This window comes from Dipodomys merriami, unplaced genomic scaffold, assembly GCF_024711535.1.
Source record: "Dipodomys merriami isolate MVZ:Mamm:240054 unplaced genomic scaffold, mDipMer1.0.p SCAF_14, whole genome shotgun sequence".
In the NCBI taxonomy this organism is placed as follows: Eukaryota; Metazoa; Chordata; class Mammalia; order Rodentia; family Heteromyidae; genus Dipodomys; species Dipodomys merriami.
The window spans coordinates 1,562,501-1,583,107 of record NW_027202715.1 but is presented as its reverse complement, the minus strand read 5'-3'; the positions used below and the strand labels follow the sequence as shown (position 1 = coordinate 1,583,107).

Genomic DNA, 20,607 nt, shown 5'->3' with positions numbered 1-20,607 from the left:
CAGAGCCTGGGTGAAGGAGGTCTGCAACTAGAGGCTGGCAGGATCTGGCAGTTCCAGAGGAAGCTAAGCTTGTTTAGATGCTCTGGAAGGATACAGGGCCAGAGTAAACAGGACTAGTGACAGGGCCAGGCAGGTCCCCCCACCAGCTAAGGATAAAACCCTGCGTGAGGGGCTCCACTCAGCCTGCTCCTCAGTGCCAGCCCTGTACTGGTGTCTTTGTTCATACTTCAACCTCACCCTGCTCTGCAAATGTCCCTGGCCCTTCTACCTACAATAAGAACGAGACTGTAGAGTGAGAACTCCAGGCAAGAGTCTCTTGATGCCCACCAAGGCTGGACTCCACACAGGAATTCTTTGCTACACAGTCCCTGGCCTCCAGGGACCTTCCATCCTCTGCCAGACTTCTGAGGCTGGGGCTGTCTGGATGGCCTTCCTCCTGACATTCCAGTGCCGGATTGTGTATTCTCCCTGAGTGTCTGCCATGCGCCCTCTGCTGGGCCCAGGGAAGTGGGAGGAGGGTCCCAGGGCTTCAGGCAGCAGGTGATTGATATATTGCTGGGGCACCTTGGAGAAGGCTGGGGGAGCTCCTGGGCTAGGAAGCAGGGGGTGGAAAGAACAGACGCAGCCAACTCACTGTTTACATCTGACGGCCTGACTAGCTAAACATCTGTTTGAAATATTAATAACTGTCAAACCAGAAGGGCCTGGGGGCACAGCACAGTGCCACACCATCTGTCTGTAAGAGTAAACACACTTCGGAGTGGGGGGACCCAGTATGGCAGGCAATGTCAGCTTGGAGGCAGAAATGAGGGTAGCAAGGACTCTGTGGGCCTCCTGTGGATAAGGAGAGGCTCTGGTGAGTTAAATTCCTCAAAGATTTATTGAGCAACTTCTACATGAGCTCAGCATCTAACTCAAATTTCATAATACATGCTCCTTCTCTATTTTCAGCCTGACTGCCAACTCCTGGCTTCCCCAACACCAGAATCATGATGGCTAGTTCTAGAATGATGAAATAAGCAGAGACTCAGTTCTGGGACATTGGCTGGACTATTGAAAGGAACTCCCCACCCCACCACACTAGGGTTGATCAACTGGTAAAAAGTAAGCATGGAAGCTGGGCGCTGGTGGCTCACGCCTGTAATCCTAGCTACTCAGGAGGCTGAGATCTGAGGATAGCGGTTCAAAGCCAGCCCGGGCAGGAGAGACCGTGAGACTCCTATCTCCAATAAACCACCAGAAAACCGGAAGTGGCGCTGTAGCTCAAGTGGTAGAGCGCTCTCCTTGAGCTGAAGAGCTGAGGGACAGCGCCCAGGCCCAGAGTTCAAGCCCCACGACCGACAAAAAAAAAAAAAAAAAAAAAAAAAAAAAAAGTAAGCGTGGATGTGTTAGTGTTCCTCTTAGCCTCTACAGAAAGTAGTCAGGTGCTAGAGACCAATCCTGTTGAATTGAGCACCTGGATGCAAACATGCCTGAAATCCTTTATGCTCTTGTTGCATGAGCTTTTTTTTTTTTTTTTTTGGTCAGTCGTGGGGGCCTGAACTCTGGCCTGGGCATTGTCCCTCAGCTCTTCAGCTCAAGGCTAGTGCTCTACCACTTTGAGCCACACTGCCACTTCAGGCTTTTTCTGCTCATGTGGTGCTGAGGAATCGAACCTAGGGCCTCATGCATGCAAGGCAAGCACTCTACCACTGAGCCACTTTCCTAGCCCAGCCTCCTTCTTTTTGTGTGTGTGTGGGGGGAGGGTTTGAACCCCTTCATGATTTTTATATCTCCCATACAAGAGTACTAACTGATATAAAGGGGCACTGAGAGGGTCCCCTTGTTAAAGAACAAGTTCCAGCCAAACAAAGCTAAGGCTGCCTAAATACCTTCAGGGAACCTGCAGTGCTCAGTTAGTAAGGACTGCCCTCATCAGAAATGCTACCTTACCTACCCATTAGAGTTGGAGTACCTGGCCTACCCAGACCCAGTCCCTGACAGATATAAGGAAGAAAAATCAAAGTGTCTGGGGTCCAATCCCATAATCCTTCAGGTAGGCTCTTTTTCCACACTGCAGCCCCAGCCAGGGAGCCTCATCCTGGAGAGTCCAGACACTTCAGCATCCCAACAAACACTATCTCTAGGTACATGGAGCACTCCTCCCCAACTGTTCAGCAGTTGAGAATTCTTCTGCCTGAATGGGTCTTCCTTGTGAGTTTAGTGGCCCCAAGGACATACAGACTCACCAGGACTGTGAGCACTGAGGTCCCCACGGTGACATTCTCATACAGGCTGATGTTGTACAGTGGCTGGCTGAAGATGGGCCGGTTGTCATTCTCATTGATGAGGGTGATCTTCACCTTGGCGTAGCCCACATGGTCCAGCACGCTCTCATTGGCAAAGAGCTGGAGGAGCAGAGCAGGGGCTGGGTGAGCTCGCCTCTCCCCTTTTCCCCCCACCCTGAAAGACTTCCTTTCTCCTTGGTTAGTCTCAACTATGGCAACGCCTGTTGAAGCCACTTCCAGAAATGTGCTGTGAATGCATCTATCCTTGGTGCACGGGGCCAGGGGTGGCTACTGTTTCTGCTCTGGAGGGAGGGGCAGTGGGGATAGGGCTGAAAGCCACAGGGGCCTGTGCATGGGTGTGCATGTGTGTGTGCACGTGCGCGTGCACATGCGCCAATACTGGAACTTGAACTTGGGGTCAAGCACTGTCCCTTAGCTTTTTCACTCAAGGCTAGCGCTCTACCACTTGAGCTACAGCTCCATTTCCAGCTTTTTGGCAGTACATTAGAGATAAGGAACCTCATGAACTTTCTTGCCATGGCTGGCTTTGAACTGCGATCCTCAGCTCTCAGCCTCCTGAATAGCTAGGAGTACAGGCTCAGCTGATAAGGTTCTTAAGGGGAGATTCTAAGGCTACACTGGGCCTACTGAGACTGCCCCCAACTCCCAGACATATCCTTAGTCTCCTGTCTCTCAGTGGCTTCTCTGGGAGGCAGGACTTGAAGGGTGGTGCTCTGCCCCTCTCCCTGTATCCCCTGAGCCCCCACAGCCCAGTGAGGGGAGGGGTGCCATGAGCAAGGCTTACATCGAAGTCGTAGCGGTCCACGGTCTCATAGTCCAGGGGGATGGCCACACGCATGCGAATGTCTGCTTTCCCTTGCACGGAGGTGGGAGAGATGATGAAGTGGTGGGAATTGTTGCCCACAAGGTACACCTCAAACATGCTGTTCAGACCCTGGGGTGAGGATGGAGAAGCCAGTCAGAAAGTATGCAGCAAGCTGGGGCATTGGGGGCCGTGTGGATGGAGGAGCAGAGGGCACTGGAGGGCAAGGCAGTGGGACTGCCTTATGGGGGCATGGAGGAGGAGTACTGGAGGCTGGAGAGGATATGCCTGCCCCCTTGGTGAGGCCCTGGCTGAGCTGAAGAGATGCTGGCCTGGCTTCCAGTCCTTGCCTACTGCCTGTGCCTAGGCCTTGGGGACTTTCTTCTAGTTCTTTGTGCCACAATGTCCTTCCCATGTTTGTCTGTGTCCTTCTTTAGCCTCAGGGACTGAAGCTGGGGAGAGGGACCTGACAGCACAACACTCAAGGGACATGGGGGGAGAATGGGGAGAGGTAGGGAGTAGGAGGAGGGGAAAGCAATTAGTAGGCTGGGATGGGGGAACAGGAGGTGAACAGGAGGTGACATCTCTCCCTCTGGACTTGTCAGTCAGGAAAAACATGGCTTTGCTTACATGTGACAGAAGACAGGGTAGCACAGCCCAGGAGGACAATGGATTCTGGCTCAGTCAGCATGGCCATGTCCATATGAGCTCTGCTGCTCCCAGTGGGTTGCTTTGGGGCTCCAGAGCCACCTCCTTCTAGCTCAGTGATTCTGATGGCTCTGCCCAAGCTACAGCCCACAAAACCCTCAGAAGCTACCTGACTCTGACCACACAAAGCAGAGTGTGGGTCACTCCTGTTTCTGAAGACCCCAGCTCAGAGCCAGTAAGCAGGGCTGTTGATGCTTACAGTCTAGCGTGCTTGCAAAGTGTTGGTTCCTTTCCTGTCTTGCGGGGAGATCACCCACAGATACCCTTCCAACAAGGTGGGACCTGAGGGGGGGTTCCCAGTCAGGACCTTCCTCCTGGCCATTGCTATGGATGCCTAGTGGGCACCAGTCCAGGCTTCATTGCCTGATGGGGGATATAATCCACCTGCTCAGTGCCTGGATAGGGTAATGCTGCATTTTTGCTGTGGAATACATAGCCACAATGTAGGCATAGCCTCTTCCTGGCTGTCCAGGGGAGGTTGGGGATCAGGGAGCTTGGGGGCTCCCATCTGGAAGCTGTTCCTGGTGAGAGTGGGCAGCGGGGTTGCCCTGACCCTAGAAGTCTTTAAATGTGGGGCTTCCCCCATGTGCGGACTATAGGAAAAACACTTCTCTGGTCCTGTCAGGCTGTGGGGGTTTCAGTTCTCTCTGATGGACCATCCTGTCAGATGGAGGGAATCAATTAAATGCCCGAAGGGACACTAATAGCCAAAGGCAGTGGAGTGTATCAACTCTGAACAGGCAACACTGTGCCTCTCTCCCCCCACAGAACCGGGAGGCTTGGGAAAGTGGGTGTCTGAGCTGCGCCAACTAGGACCGAGAAATGCCCCCTGCCAAGCCTCCTCTCCATTGCCCAGCACACCTCCACTCCCAGACCCCCGGCTTGTCAAGGCTCACTTACCAAGTTCTGTCAGTGGGAGTCAGTCAGCCAGAGAAGATGGAGACAAGGAAGAGGGAGCCGGAGAGAAGGAGCCAGACGGGTGTGGAGGAGAAAGGAAGCAAAGAGAAAAGGTGGTGAGCCTTAGGTCAGGATAGCGAGAGGACTGAGGAGGACCCTAGAACCTCACCCTGCACTAGAGAAGCAGCTCCATGGGGCCTCAGTGGACCCAGCTTCGTGGGTCCTGGGGCTTAGAGGACAGGAGGGCTGAGCATGGGAGCAGGGGTCCAAGGAAATTTGAGGAGGTCTAATAAGGGTAGATTCTCCTTACTCTCCCCCTCTCATTGCACAAGTTTAACAGGGAAGTGAGCCTGGATACAGCCCAGCAGAACTGTCATGTTTTCCTCTTTTGCTTTTTCCCTCCTTTCTTTCTTTTATTTTTACCAGTCTTGGGGCTTGAACTCAGGGCCTGGGCTTTTGTGCTCAAGGCTAGTGCTCTACCACTTAAGCCAAAGCTCCACTTCTGGCTTTTTGTGGTTAATTAGAAATAAGAATCCCATCGACTTTCTTGCCTGGGCTGGCTTCAAACCACAATCCTCAGATTTCAGCCTCCTGCATTACTAGGATTACAGGTGTGAGCCACAAGTGCCCAGCTTTTTTCTTTGCTTTTCTTTTTCTTCTTGGTACTGGGGTATGAACTCAGGGCTTCACATTTACTAGACAGGTGCTTTTCTATTTAAGCAAACTTCAGGCTTTTTATGCTCTGGTATTTCTTGAGATAGGATCTTGCTTTTCTCTGCCTGGGCTAGCCTGAACCTTGATCCTCCCATTTATGCTTCCTGCTATAGTTGTGGCAGCAGGCCCAGCCTTTTCTGTTGAGATGCAGTCTCATGAACTTTATGCTCAGACTGGCCTCTAACTAAAATCTTCCAACCTTAGCTTTCTAAGGAGATAGCTATCTGTATAAGCCCAGCTATGTTTTAATTTTCTTAACATTAAAAATGTCAGAGATGTGATAAGCAGACACAGGAATAATCTTTCAATAGTTCAAATGTACAAAGCGTAAGCCAGTTGCTGGTGGCTCATGCCTGTCATTCTAGTTATTTGGGAATCTGAAATTGGGAGGATTATAGTTTTAGGCAGACAGAGGAGAAAGTTGATGACACCTCCTCTTCAACCAATAGCAGGGTGCTGTGGTGTGTACCTGCCATCACAGCTATCATGGAAGTGAAACAGAGGTAGTTTATGGTCCAGACCTGTATCTAAGTAGGAAGTGAGAACCTAGCTCAAAAATAACCAAGGCCCTATGTGTTGCTGTCCTGAGGACCTCCCCACCTCTGGCCCCCACCCTCCTGGATCACTTTCTGAGCAGTCCCCTCACATACTCAGCCTGCTGCTATACAACCTGACCAGAGGACTGGCTCCTGCTTGAGCATGGCTTGTGGCTGCCAGCCCTTGGAATGGAGGTGTGCGTGACAGATATATCCTGTTAGGTAAATGGGTGCAAATCCCCTTAACCACAGTCCTGGCTAGGGATTCTCATCCCAACAACTTTGTGTGCCAAAGTCACCAGACTTCATCATGGCCCAATGGCATCAACATACAATCCAGCCTTTTTACAGAAAAGACACAGAAGCCACCAGCTAACCATTCAAGCTACCCAGCTGCCAGGGCAGGATTCACATGTGGGCCCATCCTGCCTTTTCCAGAATCTGCACACACATTTCGCACACTCTGTGTCTGTCTGCACATATGCTTGCGCGGGCACACACCAGTACTAGGGCTTAAACTCAGGGCCTGCGTGCTGCCCCTCAGCTTTTTCACTCAAGGCTGGCACTCTACCACTTGAGCTATAGCTTTACTTTCTGGCTTTTTGGCTGGTTAATTGGAGACAAAGGTCTCACAGACTTTCTTGCTCAGCCTGGTTTTGAACCTCCCACTTTGATCTGTGACACAGGGTCAAGCTCTATAGCCTAGGCTGCCCTCAAACTCCATCTTCCCTTAGCAGCTTCCTGAGTGCTGGGATCACAGGCATGTGCTACTCTGCCCTTGGTCAGAGCTCTTAACCCTGGGCCTCCAGCCCTCTCATTGCAGTGCCTTGCCCAGAACTGGCACAGAGATTACTGTGTACCACCTGTGTGTACCTGTGTCCAGGTCACAAGCAAGGGGCAAGCTCTGTGTTGTGAGAGGCAAGAGTGGGTCATGGAGGGTGCCCTTTCCCACGGGGTGGGGGGGCTGTTGTGGCAGGGTGGAAAGGAGGTGTGGGAGAGGCGGGAGGCTCTCTGGGAGCTGTGGAGGGGCGATTTTGTTGGAAAGGGAGATAAGGAGGACATCAAAAGGAGCCCCAGTGTGTGTTGGAGAGGAGGCGGCTGGATTAAATTCTCCTCCAGCTGGGAGAGACGATGAGAAGGCAGATTGGTGGCAGCCTCAGGTCTCCAAGCCGAGGCAGGAGCTGCGGTGGGCTGGGGAGCCGCCAGCTGCTTGCAGGGAGACCTGGTCTGGCTCAGCTTTATTTATTTATTGGGAGGGGGTCGTAATACGAAATCACTGCTGGATCCCTGCAATCCAGCCTCATTGCTGCTGGTGACTGCAGCCTTCCAGCCCCCTGCAGAGGGCAGAGCCTTATCAGCCGGCTGCCAGAAGGGGCTGCCTTCCCCTCCCTAACCTTGCCCCCACCCATCTGGGTCCTGGAAGTGGAGGGCATCCCTCTTCAGCCCTGGAGGGGCCTTTTCCAGTCCTGGACAAAGAGTAAGGCTGGCCTGATCTCCTCTCTGAGCTTGGCTGCCCTAGTGGCCACCTGATGGTTCTTCCCTCTGCAGATGACCAAAGGGAGGGAGGCTGGCCATCCCTCCAGACTCCCTGTCTTCATCAGAGGCACCTCTGTCCCTCTGTCTCTTAAACTCTCTCCCCACTCCAAACACATTGGTCCTGCTGTGTGGCAAAGCCGTGGTGACCTGTCTAGCCTCTTCCCAGCTACATGCCCTAGGCAAGTCCATTCCACTCCTGGCTCAGTTTCTCCATCTGTGAGAGGGGAGAAGAAAGGCCCTGTCTCCTGAACTTGTGAACTGTGTTCTCCCACCTCCCTGAAGGCAGGGTCTTGAATTTTCTTTCCTCTGCACTTCAAATGCCAGGGACCCTCACCCTACTGAGAATTACAACATACCCTCTGAAGGGACCTTAATTCCTCTCAACAGAAAGGATCAAGCTCAGATTGGTTAGGGATGGCATAGGGAAGGAAAGCAACGATCAAGAATAGCTTTTCTTTTTAGTACTGGGATTTTAACTCAGAGCCTTGTGCTTACTTGAGCCCCCATGTTATGCTTTAGAGCCCTGTTCTGCTTTAGTTATTTTGCAGATATATTTTAGAACACCATCCTTCTACCTCTGTGCCCAGAGTAGCTGTGATTACAGGTGCACACCACCACACCTGGTCCCCAAGGCCATTTTTGGGATGAAGAGGTAGGGTCATTGAACACTGTGAGCAAGAACAGCAGGGTCCTTATGAGGTTCCTGGGGTGCTCAGTGGGCTGGCTGGGGAAAGCCCTTCAGCCCAAGCTAGGAAGGGGGATAGGGTCCTGGAGTGCAGAGAAAGGACCCAAACCCAGTGCTGCCCTCCTAGAAATGCTGTCTAGACTACAGTGGGAAGCAGTGGAAGCCAAAACAGCACTAGAATTCAGGCCTAGGCTCAGAATCAAGCCCAGCCTAGAACAGAGTAAGTGTTCAATTAAGAAGAGCCACAGTCATCATTAGAAGTACTTGGGGTCCAGGACCTATTTCAAGCCCTTGGCCAGGGATGAGAGGGGCAGGCAGGCAGAAGGATGAAGCTGGGATTTGTGCAGGGGCTAAGGGATGATCACCCCCACCCTGAGCAGCGGCTGTGATCTCCTTCCCTCCCCCACTGTGCTTTCTATAGGTCTGATCCATGCTATCGAGTGGTAGAAAATCAAAGTCCACAGTATTCTGTACCACCCATTTGTCCACCCTTTCGCTTAATTAACCCCAATCAGACAGCAAAGCAGCCCTTAGCAGACAGGAGGCTCCCCTCCTCTCACCCTCCCTTCAAAGCCAGCAACTTCTCCCTCCTGCCCCTGTTTCTCCCTGCTTATCTGGGCCAATGCCCTTGGGCCAGTGAATCCAAGCCTCCCGTGTTGGTGTCAAGAGTCCTGAGGTCAGTGGAGGACCCTATGGAACTCACTGTTTCTGTTCCCAGCTTTACCTGAGGCTCCAGGGGAACCCACTCAGCATGGTTGGCAGCTCAGCGCTGTCGTCCCTCTTTCCTGCTTTCTAGGCTCCCAGCTCTGCCTTGGGAGTAGTCACCACTTGTGCTGCACAGGGCCAAGGCTGGTGCTGCCCTCCCCTCCCAGAGACTTTTCCCTCCTCCCTGGTTTGGGTTTGAGCAGCTCAGGTCTGAGGGTAGGAACTTGTTTTCTCTGGAGCTGTCACTCTTGCTGTACCACTAGGGGAGGGCCTTTGTCTCTTGCCTCAGTGCTCCAACTTACAACATGGGAAGCACACCCTTTGCCATGTTCAGGCACAGTGACAGGATGACCATCCAGGTAGTTGTCTCTCTAGATGAGGAAACTACTTGTGCCTTCATCCTGGACTTTCTAGCTTCCTACAGGAGGGACAAAGTTCCTGTGGTGCCAGGAGCCCATGGCTCACTCCTTAACTACTAAGGAGGCTGAGCTCTGAGGATTATGATTCAAGGCCAGCTAGATAGGAAAGTCTGTGAGACTTTTATCTTCAATTAACCACCAAAAAGCTGGAAGTGGAGTTTTGGCTCAAGTGGTAGAGGCTTGAACAAAAAAAGCTAAAAAAAAAAAAAAAAAGCTCAGGGACAGTGTGTTCAGGCCTCAATTTCAAGCTCCATGCTCACGTGGGCACACACACACACACACACACACACACACACACACACACACACACACACACACACACACACACACACACACACACACACACACACACACACACACACAAACACAGAGTTCCTGTGGTTATAAGCCCCCAAGTGCATGGTATAGTTGTCCAGTTGAACTAAGATGACCTCTTTCCTTGACCCCTCCTCCAACTTCCATCCCTCCCCTACATTTCCCCTCTATATTCTCTTCAATATTTCACCCTCTTTACCTTCCTCCCCACCCCCAGGTTATCTGTTGAATTCCACGCACGCCTGCACAGACAGGATCAATCCGAGGCTGCCTTGCCTTCAGCTTATCTCTGCTCCAAATGATTGATTTTCCCTCTTTAAGAGTAATTTGCTGGTGAATTCCGTGTACTGCAAAAAAAAAAAACCCCTGTGAAATCTAATTCAATCCGATTGGCAGCTGGCACTCTAGGGGTCGAATGCAAGAGGACGATAGTTCTCACCTCGGATGTGTGGATTATTCATGGGTAGGAGAGGGGTGTAAAGTAGCAGATGTTTCTCACTTGCACACGCATGCATGCCACCTCTCTTCAGAGGAAGCACCAGGCATACCCAGCCCCTGCTCTGCTGGGAAGTGAATTATCATGTGCACTGGACACTTAACATTAAGGCAAATGAGGGACAGGTGGTTTTGAATTCATTCTTCCTAATTTGTAACCCATCACCCCAATGCATTGTGGGAGTCTCACACTCCCAAAACCTAGTTACAACTGACCATCTGACTGTCTCCTTCTGTCCCTTCTCTTCCTTCCTTCCTATTCCTGGGCACAGAGTCCAACCTCCTTTGTGACTTCATCAAATTGCCCTTGTGGGGTTACTGTTAAAAACAAAATGAAGTTGGGCGCCGGTGGCTCACGCCTGTAATCCTAGCTACTCAGGAGGCTGAGATCTGAGGATCATGGTTCAAACCAGCCCAAACAGGAAAGGTCCATGAGACGTATCTCCAATAAACCACTGAGAGAACCAGAAGTGGCACTGTGACTCAAGTGGTAGTGCTAGCCTTGAGCTAAAGAGCTGAAGGACAGTGCCCAGGCCCAAAGTTCAGGCCCCATGACTGACAAAAAGAAGGAGGAGGAGGAGGACGAGGACGAGGACGAGGACGAGGACGAGGAGGAAGAGAAGACCCATTGCTGGGACTCCAAACCCCACCCTCATCCTCATCCATTGCACCAAAGCGTTGCACCCCTTACCCGGTCCCTACTCAGGATGCTATTTACCACTGCCCTCAGCCCTGCCCTCATTCTCCACGCAACCAGATGAACCAACTGAAAAGCATAGCTCAGAGGATATCACTCACCCTAAAGAACCATCAATGGCTCCCAAATGCCTGCTGAATTAGGCCCAAACTCCTGGTGGCATTTAAATCCATCTAGCCTGCCTTTCTGGCTGTCTTAGAGAGTGTGCTACAATTGTTGATTTGTAACAGTGGAGAGTGGGTTGGTGCTGTTTACTCTTCTAGAAGCTTCCTCTGGTGCTGGTGAGCTGGGCTCACCAGTTGCATGTCTGAGTAGCTGGAAAGGTCCTTAACGCTCCAACCTTATCGTGGGGGGGGGGGGGGGTGGTGTACTGGTCCTGGACATTGAACTCAGGGTTTGGGCTTTGTCCCTGATCTTTTGTGCTCAAGGCTAGCAATCTACCATCTGAGCCACAGCTCTACTTCTGGCTTTTGTGTGGTAATTTGGAGATAAAGAGTCATGGATTTTCTTGTTTGGGCTGGGCTGGCTTCAAACTGCAGTTTTCAGATCTCAGCCTCCTGAGTAGGTAGGATTACAGGCATGTGCCACTGGCACCTCGCTCATACCCGACTTTTTTTTTTTTAATTATTAAGTTAGCATGCAGGGGGAAAGAAATATTTGCGTCATCTATTTCTGAGAATTTTAGCATGCACAAGTTTCTCTATACCCTTCCCTACTGCCAGGACAAAAAGCTGTTGCACCATCCCCAAAACTGCTTTGTTTTGTCCCTTTGCAGCTGCTCTTCCAGCCCCTGGCCACCACTGGCTTGGCTCGCTACCCCTGGCTTGGAGAATGTTCTGGAGTCACACAGAATAACATTTGGGACCTGCTTCCTTCATTCAGCTTAATGTCCTTGAGATCCATTTGGATGTCACCTCATCCTGGCACAGTCCCACCACCAACCCTCCCAATTGCCCAGGGAGACTGGAGGCTGAAGGCTGAAAGGGGCTAAGTGGAGGGGGGAGGAAAGCTGCTAGTTGTTGCCCAGTGAAAGCTGATGGACAGGTTTGGGCACCTCCTAATGAGGGCAATTAAAACTGAAAACAGCAAAGTAAACACAGATGGAAATGCTAATTAGTGTCTATTGATAGGTGTCCTTCTTAGCCCCACCCCCTCTCCCGCCCACTAATCACTGCACTCAAAGCTCCCTTTTAGTACTAGTTCAGCCTCCCCTTCCCCACCCAGGGCTTTGGCTGCTTCCTCTCTGCCTTCTCCCCACTCCTCAGAGCCTCACACTCACCCTTCTCTCAGCCTGGAACACTTTTCTAACAAACATCCTCACTTCCTCACTTCACAGGTCTCTATCAACCTATTAGAGATCCTTACCCCTGGACTGCCTCCCCTCCGTGGTACTCCCCAACCTCCAAACACAGCTTGTGTTTTCTCTACCTGCCCCAGTGTGTTTCTTTAGTCTCTTACCATGGAGTAATCATTTTCAAGAGGCAGGGTCTGTTCAATAGCTAAGAAACAGGAAGTTTCTTAGGGAAGACACATGCATACTTCTTAAGCAAAATTTCAGTTCTTAATAATATGTTATAATACATAGTAATAATATATCTACATATATGTCAATTGTGTGTATACACATGTACATATCTATTACATTATATAATTATATTTATATATTAATTCTATGACTTATGTATTAATTGTAAATTCTGTCAATAATCATAATTACATAGATATAGGATATTACATCTATTACACTGTATATTATATACTGTAAGTTAAATCATGTGTTGTATAGAAACACATAATATAAAAAAACAAAGCTGTGTTCACTGATGAACAGGTTTTTGACAAATACTGGTTGGGTAGTGAGGGAATGAACAAATCCTTCCTCCCCTCCAAGAAAGCACATACAGTGCATCTCTCTTTTCCCTGCCCCAGGCCCATGGGTGCTACGGTCCTGCCTGCCCAGCTAGCCTTCGAGAGGCCTCTTGTGATCTTCCTTGGAAGGCTTCCTTGCCTAGTTTGCTCAGGGGAGATGAGTGGAGCTATCATCCACCCGGGAAGTGGAGATCCATGCTTAGCACCCTTATACCATGAAACAACATGTGATGCTCTTGATCTTGATTTCTTCTCGCCCCTTAATTCCGTTTTCATGAATTTCTTTCTAATAGAGAGAAACTGTAGCCTGAAGTAGGGGCCAGGCTGTCTAACCTAAGCCTTCACAAATGAATCACAAAGCTATGACAGTTAGCTTGGCCATTGCTAGGCAGTGCCTTGACCCTCTGCCCTAGTCATCCCACTTTAGGGGACAGTTAACAGGAGCCCAGGAAAGCAGAACTGGATGGCTCTGAGAGCAAGCTCCTGTCTTCCTTGGTGGCCCACCTTCACTGTACCTGCCCAGTGGGACTCAAGTTCCTGTGACTTGTTGAGGACATTTCTCAGTCCATGACTCATGCCATGATCCATGCTGATGGGTGACACTAGCAAGGCAAGCTGGGCTGTTCTTGCCCTGACTCTAAGATGGGGAGAGACAGCTAGTACTGTGTAGGGTATGGCAGGCAGGGGAAATGTAGAAGAGGTCATGGTCTAAGTGAACAGGGTCACTGCAGAGGTGGGCGCTAAGGTGTCATGGACCAGCCAGGGATGAAGAAGACAAGGGTGTATGTGTGTGGGGTGAGACTTGTCAGTTCTGTTTCTGATCCATCCCAGTAGGGGTGTTCAGGACGGCCAGCCATGCTTTTAGAGTGTGACTCCTTAGATAAAACAGTTCCTCCACTTCCTTACCCAGCTATTCCTGCTCAGGAGCCTGCATGGGGGTGGGGGGTGGTAAGGGAGGGATGTTGGCACTGTAGCTGCCAAATAGGCCAGGGTGTCACACCCCTGCAGTGGCCAGGACCTCTGCAAATAGCATGCTAATTACACTTAGGATGAGGCTAAATTAGGAGGTGTCTGAATCACACCATGGATACCCTCTGGTCCTCAGGGAAGATGGAGTATTGGGGCGCCAGGAGGAATTACACCATGGGACACAGCCATGGACAGAAAATCCTAATAATCACCACGGTGGCAATACGAGCCACAGTGAAGGCAACTGGGGAGAAATTAATGGGAAAATGCACAAATGGGGCTCTCCTGTTCCACAACAGATTTGCTTTGAACACAGCTTGTATTTTCCTGGAGAGCCTTGATCTTGCGAGGAGAGTGGGGGGGGAGGGGGAGAGCAACAGAAGCCTTGCAAACAAACCCCCTGCCCACTGGAGAGTGATCATCCAGGCACCAGGGACTCTGGGGACTACTGCAAGCACACAGGTATAGAAAATCTGTAACCCCCTTTAGGAGGCAGAAGCACAAGAGAACATTCTAGAAATACAAACAGCTGGGACAGGTACCTTGGCCTAGGGCATGGGCAAGGGCCATGCTGGCTTCTCTTCCCTATCTGCCTACCTCTGTTGCTCCCTGAACTGGAGCTCTCTCCGCAAGCCCCCAACCCTAGCTCCTCTCTGAGTGACTTCAGGAGTAAAACCAGAGCCGGGGGAGGGTGTGGGGAGGAGCTCTTCCTCTACTTCCCCCAGGGGCAGTGCAAAGTGGGAGATTTGCAACCAGATGCTAATTACAGGTCTGGTTAATGGGAGAGAAAGGTTGGGATGGATAATGGAGTGTCTAGAATATTCTGTCTGCCCCTGTGGGATGCTAGCAGCCACCTCTCTCTCTTTCTCACTGCTTTCTAGTGCTTAGAGTCTGGTCCGATTGCTTAGGACAATTGGACATGGAGATCCATGTCATGGGTGACATCAGCAGGGAGGGAGAATAAAGAGCATCTGTGATCACTTTCCAGAGGGGCACAAAGCACAAAGCAGACCCCCAGCTACAGAAGCATGGGGCCATGTGACCGGAGAAACTGGTCCTGTCTCCTCTCTGCATCCCCATCCTACCTGGGTGGGTAACTCAGGATGCCAAACTCAAAGGAGCTCTGGGGGATGGGGATGGGGAGTGGGAGGATCCCCTGTCAGTGAAAACAGGAACTTTTTATGCCAAGTAACCCACCCCCCCCAGAGCAGTCTGCTGAAGTCCACAGACTTCCTTCTCAGAATGTTTTTAACTGCATAAAATAAAATAAGAGGACCCAAATTACTTAGTGTCAGTGGCTCATGTCTATAATTCTAGCTACTCAGGAGGCTGAGATCTGAGGTTCACAGTTTGAAGTCAGTCTGGGCAGGAAGTCCATGAGACTTATCTCTAACTACCCAAAGGCCAGGAAGTGAAGCTGTGGCTCAAGTCATAGAGCACAAAAACTCAGAGATAGCACCCAGGCCCTGAACTCAAGTTCCAGGACCAGCACAAAATAAAATAAATAAGAAAATGAAGACCAACCTCTACTAGCTATCCTGAAATACAATTATCCAAGTGTTTAAAAAGCTATCTGTAGTTGTGCCCATGCTTCAGCACACATTAAATAATGAGATTCAACACTGAGTCTGACATCCGATGTAATTTCAGAGTGGGGCAGGCACACAGGGTATTCTGAGATTCCTGTAACGTGATTGGATCATATGGGAGATTGCCTCTTGGGGGTCAAAATCACAGCCAACTAACTGCATTATACTGGAGTGGTGGCTGGGTCTACATCTATAAATAAGGGAGGACTCTGGGGCAGGTTCTCTGAGTTGGAAGATGCAGGGTCTTCCTCCATCCTTGTGGATGCCTGGGGGAGGAGTGAGTGGTACCCCTTCTCTCCCTATGTTAAGAACTTCTGGACTGAAAGAGAGAGAGCCCCTGGGCTCTGCAGGAGCACTAAGACTTTTGGGGAGCTGATGGAGGGAGGGGCACAGCGACACTGCAGCCTGGACAAACTAACAGGAACAAATGTGAAAATAAATTTAAATAACTACAAGATTGTGGTGGTGGCTCCCTTTCAGGCTTGGAACACATATGGAATGGAAAATGAGGGTGATGGATAAAAATAAAGACTGGGATTAGCAGGGAAACCAGAGTGATTGCTGCCCCTCCCACTCAGCAAAGCCAGCATTCTGAACCGTGCCTTTTCTCTCTCTTTTTCTCTCTCATTTGCTTGCTTTTATTTACTGGTGATGTCTTCTCCTTGGGGAGGTGATTTTCCCCCCTATATCTCTCAAACAAATAAACCGTGTCATCTGCCTGAAAGAGGAACAGGCTTGTGGCAGATGTGCCTCTGATCACCTCTGTGGTTCAGGTCCAGGTCCTCCTTCCTACTGGCCTGCCAAGGGTGTGTGTGTGTGGGGGACCTACTCTGTATTGGTCTTCTAGTGGGTACAAAGCCTCTGCATTTCCAGGGTTGGGGGGACCCCCTAGAGGCCCTGGTCTCTTGCTAGAGGAGACTGGCCTTTGCCCACACAGGCAGACAGAGGATCTCACCTGTCTGATGCCCCAAACAGAGCCACAATTTCCCATGTTTTAGCAGTTCTATCTGGCTGTGTCTGCCCATATCTGTCCCTTATGCTCTGAGCGGAAAAGTGGAAGGGGAAATTAATAGGACTTGGAAAACTGAGATGGGAGAAATTGGGGGGAGCCATGTCTACAAATGGAGAGCCCTGAGGCTTACACATGAAGCCCATGGCTGAGATTTAAGGCCAATCTCCATGATGCACTAGCTGTGTGATCCTATTCAAGCCTCTCTGAACCTTCCTGGCTCACTGACAAGGGCAAATAGCATCTATTTACCAGGACTTGGGACACGAGTTATAAGAATTAATGTATCCAGAATGCCTTGGATAAGGCAGGCTCAGTTTTAAACACACACACACACACACACACACACACACACACACACACACACACACACACACACACACACACACACACACACACACACACACACACACACACACACACACACACACACACACACACACACTCCTACCTCACAGCAGTTCTAGTTCTGGGTGGTAGCTATGGCCACTGTCTATTTTACAGATAAGAAAACAGAACCACAGCACAAACATGTCCCTTGAGATTCCACAGAGCAAAAGTGGCAGAGCCAAGGTTGTAACCCAGGCAGTCTGGCTTCAAAGCCCTCATATCTATTTTTAAACCAGCTATCTTTCTCATCGTGAACTGTGAGAGTTGTTCTCGGTGGATGCGTAGGCATCCTGGGAAATGTGGGTAAGATGAGGACCCAGATCCTGTGTTGGGGCATTGTCAGGCCTGCCCTGTGATGATGCACCAGCACCTCACCTTCCCTGCCTGAGGCCTCTCAGATGGAAACAAACCCTGGCCCTACAGATGCTTTCCCAGAGGTGGACAGGAGGCATAGAGGGGACAGGATTTGATGGGGCAGAGCTGGGCTGAGAACCTGGCTGGCACTCTTTCTGCCACCTTCCCTGCATATCAGGGCAGGTCCAGCAGTGGAGTGTCAGGGTCAGAGTTCAAACTCTTAGGCCCTTCAGATAAGGTCTAACAATGCAGCCCAAACTGGCCTTGAACTTGAGATCCTCTTACCTCAGCATTCCAAGTGCTGAGATTAAAGGTGTGACAACTAGTCTTTTGTTGTGTTGTTGTTTTGGTTTGGTTGGAGATCAAATCTGGCATTGCATGTGCCAGATCAGTGCCCCTTGGACCACTTTAAATGAGACAGCCTATGTCACAAAGACAATGTGTGCTCAGGGTTCTCCTGGAAGAGTTCTTTTTAGGTGCTGGGGTTTAAACTCACACTTGCCTGCCTGTTAAGCAGATGCCTACCATACCCCAGCTGCACCTTCAGATTTCCTGTGACAATTCTTACGGGCACTGTCCTTGGACTTTCAGGCTTACAATGTAAGGGCCGGGATTTCTTGGCTTCTTGTAAATATTGTGACAAGGAGATGGCAAACCTGCAGAGAGCCTCCAGCTGGCCCCACATAGCCCCACTGACTGGAAAAGGTGCAGGAACAACATTACTGATAGCTGCAGGCAGGACTGTCAATTTTCAGCTATGTGGACCAATGGGGTGGGGTCTTGTACCAGGCACAGAATATTGAAAACAACTCTCTCCCTGGTATTTGTGAAACAGCTAAGGCAGGGCCAGTCTCCCTCCTAATCCTCTGATCCCTCAAAGGGGGAGTCAGACAGATAATGTACTGGCATCTGGGTAGGACAGCTACACAAAAAATACCAGCCATCCCAAAGAAGTCTCCTGTCCAGAGGGGAAACCAGGATGCTGGGGCTTGTGAAGAAGGTAGGCTGGGTGCTGCAGGCAGGCCAGGAGAGGCCAGGCCATACTAGAGAAAGCATAGGGGCAGGCAGTGGGCCAAAGCGTGGGTAAGGGTGGGTAAGATCCAAGAGGATGAACACATAGCTTATGTACCATGGCTCCATAGAGCTATAGGGAAACTGGAAATCTCAGAGCAGGCCGTGGGTAGCAGGGAGTGATGCTGCTGAGCTTGTAATTTGAAACTGGGAGATGAGTTCCCACCCAGGCTGACTTTTGGGTCTTTTTACATCTGCATTACAACCATCTATTTGCATTTCAACTGTCATACAGCATAAATGAGCTGTTGTTATATGCAGCCCACCCACAGCCCTTTCTTCCCTGGCCCTCAGTGAATTTTCTAAGGCCAGGCAAAGGAGGAGAAGAAATGACTCCTTGAGACTTGACAGTGAATGCTGTGGAGTCGTTGGGGGACAGCAACAGCCTCTTTATTGCACCTCTGCTGTTGTCAATGGGCTTGGGGGAGCCTGAGATCCAGTAAGAGGTCTGAGATAAGGGGGTACAGACATCCTCTAGGGGTTGTTATATCAGCCCCCTAGGTAAGGACCCACTGCCACAAACTTCTTACTGAGAGTTTCAGCTGCTTCCTCCTTCCTTTTCTGGGTTCCACTGCCACCCTTTACTGCCCCACAGTGGACTCTTGGGACCATGCTTCCTACCCAGCCTGGAATCCCGCTTGGAAGAAGCCCTGGGCCACAGCAGTCCAACAACCACCATCATCACTGTGTATCCCTGCAGAGCAAGCCCACCTTCCACTGGGCTGGTATGTGGACCCTTCAGTGCCATGAGGAGACACAGAGCAAGGATACCATGCACTCACATCATCAGGTCACAGCCATGGAGGGATCTGGTCTTTGCAAGCTTTCTTCCCTGGGTCAAATCTGAGCCAGACCAGTCACCATGAACCTAGCCACAAATCCCAATAAGACATGTTCTCCCCTCAGAAAAGGAGTGAGGTCAGGTGGTTTTAGGTCTCTTCAGTAGTTGTTTTATTGCCTTTCTCCAGATCTCAGATATTGGGCCAGACCAAACAGCCTGTGTCTGGCATTCCTGTCCCAAAGAGGCCGAGCCCTGAACCTTGGGGTTCAGGCATGCCTTCTCCAACTCTTCCCTGGACCTGAATACCTCTGAGTTCTGCCAATGAATGGCAAAGAGATGGGGCACAAAGTAGCACAGATGAGACATAAGCAGATGAGACTTTCTTCCTGAGCCACGGCTAAGGATGGAAGATTGGGCTACAGCCCTACTTGGGACTGGATGAGGCCTGATAACCTCAGGACTTCCAGTTGGGGTCTCTGGGTGACCTCCCCACTTTTGTCAGTCCTCCTTTCTGTACCATGGAGAGGAGGCTGAGACTCCACAGGGAGACTCTGGGCCACCTACTGGCGGCAGGTAGACATGGAACCCAATGAGTGGTTCTTGTAGGGTTCTAAAGTCTCTAGCAGCTGTGCTATCTAGGCAGTGCTCACCAGAGGCTGAGGGCGGGGCAACCCTGTAAGGAACTTACAGAGACAGGCTTCCAATAAAGGGAGCCTAAGAGAAAACTGGAAGTAAGGTTAGCATGGCCTTGACCCCTGCAGCCAGCTGTGGGAAGCAAGGTCTGCATGATACTTGTGGGTCCCAGCTGGAGCAGGAGTTGCAGCTGGCAAACAGTGAGGATGGCAAGGATTTTTCTGTGTCAAGCCCTGAGTATGTCTCCATCCCTCTCCTCCTCACTGCATACCTAGCTCATGCCTCCTGATGCAAAGCTTTTTCCCACTGTCCCCCACCCTGCAGGAGGTAAAGTGGTAGCATGCGACCAGCAGGTTGCTATTAGAAGTCACAAGGCTAGCTTGTGCAGTGAAGTGTTAAAGACCTGGTACTCAGCCCCCAGCTGTCTTTCCCCCTTCTGCAGCAACCCACAGAACTGCACATTGTGCCCTAGAGTGACAAGTGACCATGCAGCTCCAGACCCCTGCTGGACAAGTAGCCCAAGTCAGAAATAAGATTGTGCTGGTGAGTTGGGGGGGGGGGGAATGGAGGGGAGTTAACTTGTTACTGCAGCAGAAACTGACAGTTACATTGTCTTTCTCATTTGTTCTGAAACACTGGAGGAGGGGGAGGATTAGATGGGGTCATTCATTCATCTGAGGTCACGGAGATAGTTAATAGCAGACTGGACTTAAACACAGGTTCTGTGTGTACACACAGCTCCTGTTACCTCTCCACTGGATTGTCTCTAAGATCAAGTGCAAATGTCCACCCTGGGTCTCAGCCCACCTGCATGGCTTGATCCCTGCATTGTTCCTGTGCATTACTTCCTGGTCTACCACTACCTCTAGGTTTCTGCTGCCTGGCTTCCATGGGCCCCAGGCCTCACCACCAGTCTCGCTGACATTCCACAGCTCAGCCAGAGGATCCCTCCTTCCCCAGAGCTGACCTGATCCTCCCAGCCCATGCTCCTTCCTCAGCTGAACCTGAAGGTCTAAGACCATGGGTCCCATGCTGGCATAGCACTTTCCCTTCTCTTGTGTTTTATTCTGTAAAATCAAGAATGGATTGTGTCCTGAGGTTCTCACTCACACAACTGTCTCTAAAATGGGGGTTCGGCACACTAG

The 20,607-nt window shown here is 50.7% G+C and overlaps 1 protein-coding gene across 1 annotated transcript in view; it reads right to left on the bottom strand.

The window, feature by feature from the left end:
* Window positions 1–20,607, bottom strand: part of Cdh23 (cadherin related 23) — a 355,092-nt gene that overhangs the window by 151,617 nt on the left and 182,868 nt on the right. Inside the window, exons 12-13 of the mRNA XM_070020517.1 lie at window positions 3,073–3,222; window positions 2,229–2,387 (exon numbers count right to left, since the gene is read on the bottom strand). Of these exons, the coding sequence (XP_069876618.1) occupies window positions 2,229–2,387; window positions 3,073–3,222 (309 nt within the window). The remainder of the gene's footprint in view (window positions 1–2,228; window positions 2,388–3,072; window positions 3,223–20,607) is intronic.